General features: G+C 41.0%; 2 protein-coding genes across 2 annotated transcripts; both read right to left on the reverse strand.

Annotated features, from left to right (window-relative positions):
* Nucleotides 1-1,469: 1,469 nt before the first annotated feature.
* Nucleotides 1,470-2,402, reverse strand: LOC104999094 (olfactory receptor 1L8-like). The gene has a single exon (XM_010854561.1). The coding sequence runs from the start codon at nucleotides 2,400-2,402 to the stop codon at nucleotides 1,470-1,472; it is 933 nt and encodes a 310-aa protein (XP_010852863.1).
* A 5,320-nt stretch (nucleotides 2,403-7,722) lies between these two features.
* Nucleotides 7,723-8,265, reverse strand: LOC104999099 (olfactory receptor 1L8-like; the record flags this gene model as incomplete). Its single annotated transcript, XM_010854574.1, has 1 exon — nucleotides 7,723-8,265. A coding segment is annotated over one exon (543 nt), but the record flags the coding sequence as incomplete, so codon positions are not given.
* Between the last annotated feature and the right edge of the window lie 2 nt (nucleotides 8,266-8,267).

Genomic DNA, 8,267 nt, shown 5'->3' on the forward strand with positions numbered 1-8,267 from the left:
CTCCACTAGCTTTGTTTGTAGTGATGCTTTCTAAGGCCCACTGGACTTCACATTCCAGGATGTCTGGCTCTAGGTCAGTGATCACACCATCGTGATTATCTGGATCATGAAGATATTTTTTGTACAGTTCTTCTGTGTATTCTTGCCATAGATTGATATAGCATTACTGAAGGCATGAGTCCAGAAATACAAATAATGGGACATAGGGAGTGGTCGGGAATTTTCAATCATGCATCTTCCCACATAAAGATTAGGTTAGTCTTTTCTATGGGGTGCTCCTTAAAATGCAGATTCACAGGCCCACATGAGACCTATTGAATAATAGGTCCAGGAAGAACATAGAAGAAGAATAAATGATAAAATATTCAGATATAAAATAAAGTATAAAATCACTGAGTAACAATAGAGAATAAAGGAAGAAACAGAAGTGAATTGTATAAAGTCCTTGCCTAGATGACTCTACTTCGCAGAGCCCTCAGTATGTCTCTGAATGGTTCCCAAAGTTCCTAGTTATATCTGCCTTTAATGTTCACATGTGGGTTTTTATACTCTCCTTAGAATCATTAATTCTAAGTACATAGAATTAATGTATGCACTTTCTCTGGGAAGCAGACAGATCTGGATGATTATGATGGTGGCAAGAGGGGACTCTCTAAGGGGAACTAAAGCTAAGAGAGGGAACAAGACCAGTGCCTCGAGGCATATTTGAGGCACCAGATGACCAGGGTAGAGACCCAGAGGCAACTCAGCCTCATGCACACTGGCCTGATAATCAGGGCAGTTGTGTGCTGAACTACTAGGTCACCTGGCTAAGCGGGGCTAAGAGTTGGACTTTTGTTCACTACAGAGCCTAGAACATTGTGCTGCCAAACATATGGAAGAAGGATGAGGCACAATCCCTGGATAACTGTTGCACTAGACACACTCCTCGCTTGGTGGAAGTTTCCATTTCTTAAGAGCCTCAATCCTGTCACTCTCTCTCTGCTTCTCCTTTTCTGAATCACTTCAATGACTTTCAAAAAGCTAGTGTATTCCAGAAATTACATTGAGAGCCAAATTTTATTAAGGGAATCAAAAGTTATTGAACAGATATATGTTAAGTTCTAGGAAATTTTGTGGGAAACAAAGGTTTCAACAGCATTTGGAGTAATGAAAAGGATGTGGTTTTCTGGAGAAGAGGAAGACAGGAAGTGAGATGCTGATACATGAAAACTGGAAGCCAAGACTTTGGTAGACCTGGAGCCTATCCCTGAATCATCATAAAGTCTCCATGGTTAATAGTTGTACGTGTAAAGAAGTGGACACAACCCAACATCCATGACACATGTGAGTCATTTCCGCTGACCTAAAGTGTTTATTATGTGTATCAGGAACTAGCAGAAACAGCATCTAGAGCCTCAGAGAAACCCCTGAACATATCCCCAGAAGGCTAGGATTTCCTCCTTCTAGCTAGGATTTCCTCCTTCTAGCTAGGATTTCCTCCTGCCCAGCAGCTTCCCCAGGCCCCTCTTCATGTCTTTGTTTCTCAGACTGTAAATGAAAGGGTTGAGCATGGAGGTCAGGACTGTGTAGACAAGTGTAGCCACTCGGTCCTGAACAGTGTACCTGGACAAGGGTTGTAAATAGACATAAAAGATGCTTCCATAAAACAGGATCACCACAGTGAAGTGGGAGCCACAGGTGGAGAAGGCTTTGCATTTCCCTGCAGCTGAGGGGATCCTGAGAACTGCTATGAGGATTCGCACATATGAGAAAACAATGCATAGGAAGGGGGTCACCCAAAACACCAGCCCTTCTGTCTTTATTGTGAGATCATTGACAAATATGGAGGAGCAGGACAATTTCAGCAGAGGGTTGATGTCGCAGAGGAAGTGGTGGACAACATTGGAGTCACAGAAGGTGAGCTGATTCAGCAGAAGTATGTGTAGGAGTGAGTGGAGGTGAGGCGATGAGCAGGAGAAGGCCACTAGCAGGACACAGTGGCGGTGGCCTATGATGGTGACATAGTGGAAGGGGTCACAGATGGCCACACAGCGGTCATAGGCCATGGCTGCCAGAAGACAATTATCAGTTGTGCTCAAGGCATATATGAAATACATCTGGGTCAGACATCCAGCATAGGAGATGGTCTTCGTCTCTGACAGGAAGTCAACTAGCATCCTGGGGACAATGGTTGTTGTGCACCAAATGTCAGTGAAAGACAGGACACTCAAGAAGACATACATGGGGGTGTGCAGTTGGGGGTCAGATCTGATGGCCAGGATGATGAGCACATTCCCTGTTATGGTGACCAGGTACATGATGAGGAAGAGAATGAAGAGTGGCTTCTGGTCCTCAGGCCGGGAGGAGAGTCCCAGGAGGATGAACTCAAAAACACTGCTGGTTTGGTTGAGTCCTTCCATTGACTTGGGTCTAGTTAGATACAGGAAGGTTTGTTATTCATCATGCTGCAATTCCACAGCCCAGATCACAAGAACCCAGCAAACTTTGTTTCCTCTGTTTGGTTACTATTGGCAGCTGTGCTGGGAAACTCATTACCTTCGTGGTCTTTGATGTGGTCCTCTGTTCCCAAATCCACATTATCATAAGCACCTTGTGTTGAAACCAGGAGGAACAGAAGAAGAGTTTTCCTTTAGAAACCTCCAATTCAAGTTCCTTAGTTCCTAGTCTGGGAAATCTAGGAAGTTCCTAGTGCTGGGAACACAGCAACAAAGCAGAAATCTTTGCCTTTATGTAATTCATGTAGCTTGGCTGATAGGTCAGATGATTACAAACAGTATATGTAATATAATACCAAATAGCAATACATTTGTTAAAAAAGAGGGTATTAATAGTGTAAGAGATCACTGGGGGTGGGGAGTATTTTAGATACTGAAGTCATACGACCCCCATTCTTTATCAAAGCAAATTCAGTTGTTGTAAAATTAAACTTTATCTTTGCATGTCTTCAATAGAAATAAGCATTTGCCAAAATAATCAACAGGGAATATCTGAGAGGAATGTTGAACCCAGTTCAACAGTGTTTCTGTCCTTGTCTGGACACACTTGTCTGTCACCCTCCTTAGCTCACGGCATGCTATCATCAGTCTGTGCAAGTCTCCCCTCTTTCGTAAATCATTTTTCCTTTCATTAATCCCCTGTCCTAAACCACATTTGTACAGAAGGGCATCCATTGTTAACTATTCAATTCATGTTTTAAAATTTCTTCTCTCACATATTTATTCAAAGATATCTATGAGAAACATGTAAGTTTTCCAGTCATATCCAGTCGTACCCATTACCTAATAATGGACATGAAAATTGTCTGTTTCTTGCTACTGCAAAATACTTTATAATGATAGATCTTACATCAGCAAATGTTCTTTAAAGAAATTTTTTAGAGCCATCATATTCTTCCATACTTTGTGAATTACATATTACATCAGAAGTTTCAAACATTTTGAGACATTGGTTATTTATAAATTCTTGGTTACCACAAAAATCCCTACAATGAATATACTTATATCATTCAAGTGTTTAAACTAATTTTCAGAGGCAGTGTATTCTTTAATACATTTTAAATGGACATATTCCACTGGAACTTTAAGGCATTTAAAAGCCTTATGTGTGTGTGTGTGTGTGTGTGCACTCAGTCGCTCAGTCATGTCCAACTCATTGAGGCCCCATGGACTATAGCCTGCCAGGATCCTCTGCCCATGAAATTTTCGAGGCAAGAATACTGGAGTGAGGTGCCATTCCCTTCTCTGCGAGAACTTCCCAGGGATTGAATCCATGTCTCTTACATCTCCTGCACTGGCAGGCAGATCCTTTACCACTAATAAAACCTGGGAAGCCCTTAAAGTCTTATATTATATATTAATTTATTGATTGATATATTAACTTATTTAACATTGTTAAATTAATGTTGCTTCACTTACAGTCAACTGCTCATATTCTAAGTTATCAAACATCTTTATTTATTTTTTTAAATTGTGTTTTATTTTTAAACTTTACAATATTGTATTAGTATTGCCAAATATTGAAATCTATTCACATTCTCACGAAGATTTCGTGAAATAATGCATGAAAACACTTAGAAGAGCGACGAGCATATTGTCAGCATGCAGGAGAAGCTGTTGATTCTTATCAGTCCCTGTGTCACCGTCCTTTATCTTCTATTTCTTGATGTTCTCAAAATCAATTAATTTATGTACATAAAGTATCACATTCCTCACTGCCAAATTGTCTGGCTAATTTCAGGATTTTGCAAGTTTTTAATGGAAAGAAAATTTGTTTATGCACTGAATAATTGGATGAATTGGTAATTAAAGTTAATAATAATGACCAATATTTGTGAGTAAGTATTATGTATCAAGTTTATATTAAGCATCCTACTAAATCCTAAGGAATTGTGAAGCATTTTAAGAGATTAAGGCTTACAGCATTGAAGTGGTTTGCTGAAGTTCACTAAGTACATTAAGGCTCCCCTGATAGCTCAGTTGGTGAAGAATCCACCTGCAATGTGGGATACCTGGGTTCAGTCTCTGGGTTGGGAAGATCCCCTGGAGAAGGGAAAGTCTACCCACTCCAGTATTCTGGCCTGGAGAATTCCATGGACTGTATATCCATGGGGTGGCAAAGAGTCGGAAACGACTGAGCTACTTTCATTTTCACTTTCAAGGATGTGAAGAGCAATCAGAATTTGAACTCCAAGCTGGCTCACTCTAAGTTTATGCTCTCCAGTATTATGCTACTCCTCCTCTAAGTTTGGCATGTTAATTGTCTATAACAATCAACATAGGCACTATTTTAATTGTTTTGACAATTTCCTACACAGTTTCCCCATCTATCCTCCTTATCTGACACACTTTCTTCTCCCATATTCAGAATTTATCCTTGTATTTGCTAGAGAGGTGGCCTATCTTTCTGTGTTGTAGAGATAGTGGAATTTGAAAATTGAATATCCATGATTAACTGGCCAAATTGGGTGGAAAAATTGGCCATGTATGACTAGGGCGTGTCTGGTGTTGGTGTTGGAGTCATACAGAGGACCAGTACCCTGGGCTGACGACATTGGTTCATCCTGCATCACCCGCTCACAAGCTGGTTCCTGATGTTTTATGAATAAGAAGGGAGACACCATGTCTGTAAAGCAGTACATCACACACAGATCAATATTCAAAAGTGAGTCATTTGTGAAAGGGCTGCCTGGGGAATGTGGAATACAAAAATTAGTGGAGATTTGGTGAATTAATGGGATTGGTTGCTCTAGGTCAGAGAAGTGAGGAGCACCCAGGTTGAAGAGAAGAAGTGGAGGAAGGTTTTTGACTTGAATATTCTAAAAGCAGAAGGTGAGTGGATCAGGCTGAGACTACAATCTTTTTTTTTTCCTTCTCTTTTCTTTCTACTGCTGGGGTTTTGTTTCCATAAAAACAAATGATATATATGGCCTAGAAGTCCAAATGCATGGACTTAAAACCAAATTCCAAAAGTGAGTTTTACCTCCCTGAACTTATGACTTCTCAATGCATGAAATATTTGAAAGTATCAGGGAGAAAAGAGTAAGGTACCACACTGGGTTGGAGTAGCCAAGTGAGTGGCCAGCTTCTGAAGCTCACCTCCACATCCTGAAGCTTTTCTTTCCTTCCCAGCCGCTCCAGAAGATGATGTGCACCACGTCTGTTTATCAAATCAAGTCTGTTTCTCAACCAAAGTTCAGCTTCCTCGTTATGTCTCCCATGAATGTCTGGACTGATTGACAAGGAGACAAACAGAGATGGAGGAGGAGCTGATAGGCTACTCCAAAGGGGTAACATGCTTTCCTTCACTGACCTCAACTCCCACTTCTTTCCTAACACTTGGTCCCTAGCTGCCTATTGCTTCTGCCAGCTCCAGATCTCAGAAGGCAGAGATGCTCTGACTCAAGTGGGAGGACTCTCCTGGTTGAGGAAGCCCAGCCAGCTTCTCATGAGTCTGAGGTCTGCACTGCTGGCCTCTGTGGTGTTTGTTAGGCTGAGGGAGTTGAGGTGTGATGATCTCTCCATAGAGTTTGTCCTGGGATCTCTGTAGGCAGAGAAAGCAGAAGAGGAATCACAAGTACCACTGCTGACTCCAAAGGGACAGAGGACCCTTGAGACTTTCTGAATAGATGTTGGGACTAATCTCAGAGCTTCTGAACCTCAGTGCACTATGTCATGGGCCTGTTTCAGTTTCCCCAAGTGATATGCTTTATCAAGGATGGACAAATACTCACTGGGGTGAATCTTGTTATTTCAGGACATTCAAATGTGGACCAAGGTGTATTCTAGATCCTGGCAGGTCATCGGTTAATGTAGTGGAAGGTTAACGCTTTCAGGGAATGCAGTGGTAGATCTATGTGCTTTCAGTGTCTGTGCTTTCCAGTATCTGGGTTGGCATGTGGACTAGACATTTTTTCCATGTGGTATGCAGTTAACGTTTATGTATGTTTAAAGCCCAGAGCCATGCAAAGGATATTGTCATACGTAGCAAAAGGATGTTGGATAAAAAAGCATGTGTTTTAGAGTTTAGTCTCAGAGCAGTGTTTGACGTTTAGTGTTGAGAAAAGAGATATGTATTAGAATACTGCCCTTTTGTGTTAGTAGTTACATTTAAGAAGTTACTTAGCCTTTAGAAGCCTCAGGTTCTTCTTTTACTAAATGAGGGTAAAACTGCTTCCTGGCATGAAAATTGAAGAGAAAATTAACTTTTGAATTTTATACAGAAAATATTGTGTATTTCGGTAAACATTATCCATAGTAAAATTATAGGAAAGAAGGTACATTTGGCTACTGCTCTCAAAATAAACCACTGCTTCATGCAATACCCATGGGTCCTTTTCCTTTGTCGTGAATTTATTTTTAAACTTTCATCTACATATCAAGAATAAATAATGTAGACAGAAAGTCTTGGCTTTGCGTTTTGTCTCCTTCACTTACTATTCATGTGTCTGCCTTTCTATTCATTCATCCTCTTGACAAGTGTGATTTATTTATTCCAGCTTTATTGAGACATAATGGATACATGACAATTAAGGTGTCCAACACAGTGATTTGTTATGTGTTTTTATTACAGAATGATTACCACAATAATGATAGTTAACATGCATAAGAGTTGGGTTTTTGTTCACTACAGAGCCCAGAACATTCTGCTGTCAAAAACATGGAAGAAGGAAGGGCACAATCTCTGTATAACTGTTCCACTAGACACACTCCTCGCTTGGTGGAAGCTTCAGTTTTTTAAGTCTCTGTCTTGTCACCATCTCTGTCTAGTTGCTTCTTTTTTCTAAATTACTGCAACGATTTTCAAAAAGCTAACTCATTACAGAAATTACATTGAAACCCAAATTATATTAAGAGAATCAAAAGTTATCAGACAGATGTATGTTCTAGGAAATTTTGTGAAAAACAACAGCATTTGGAGCAATGAAAAAGATGTGGTTTCCTGGAGAAAAGTAAGGCAGAAAGAGAGTTGCAGATATATGAAAACCGGAAGCCAAGATTTTGGTAGACCTGGAGCCTATTCCTGAATCATCATAAAGTCTCCATGGTTAGTAGTTGCATGTGTAAAGAAGTGAGTGCAACCCAACATCCATGACACATGTGAGTCATATCTACTGACCTACAAGAGTTTATTATGTTTGTCAAGAACCAGCAGAAACAGGATCTAGAGCCTCAGAGAAACACATGAACATATCCCCAGAAGGCTAGGATTTCTTCCTTCTAGCTAGGATTTCCTCCTGCCCAGCAGCTTCCCCAGGCCCCTCTTCATGTCTTTATTTCTCAGACTGTAAATGAAAGGGTTGAGCATGGAGGACAGGACCGTGTAGACAATTGTTGCCACTCGGTCCCGAACATTGTAGCTGGACAAGGGCTGTAAATACACATAAAAGATGCTTCCATAAAACAGGATCACCACAGTAAAGTGGGAGCCACAGGTGGAGAAGGCTTTGCGTTTCCCTGCAGCTGAGGGGATCCTGAGAACTGTTATGAGGATTCGCACATATGAGAAAACAATGCATAGAAAGGGGGTCACCCAAAACACCAGCCCTTCTGTCTTTATTGTGAGATCATTGACAAATATGGAGGAGCAGGACAATTTCAGCAGAGGGTTGATGTCACAGAAAAAGTGGTGGACAACATTGGAGTCACAGAAGGTGAGCTGATTCAGCAAAAGTATGTGTAGGAGTGAGTGGAGGTGAGGCAGTGAGCAGGAGAAGGCCACCAGCAGGACACAGGGGCGGCGGCTCATGATGGTGACATAGTGGAAGG

Source organism: Bison bison, unplaced genomic scaffold (genome assembly GCF_000754665.1).
Source record: "Bison bison bison isolate TAMUID 2011002044 unplaced genomic scaffold, Bison_UMD1.0 scf7180017853414, whole genome shotgun sequence".
NCBI classification, from domain to species: Eukaryota; Metazoa; Chordata; class Mammalia; order Artiodactyla; family Bovidae; genus Bison; species Bison bison.

Bases quoted from the DNA above. Each gene is read 5' to 3' on its own strand.
- LOC104999094 (XM_010854561.1), bottom strand. From the start codon at position 2,402: ATGGAAGGACTCAACCAAACCAGCAGTGTTTTTGAGTTCATCCTCCTG.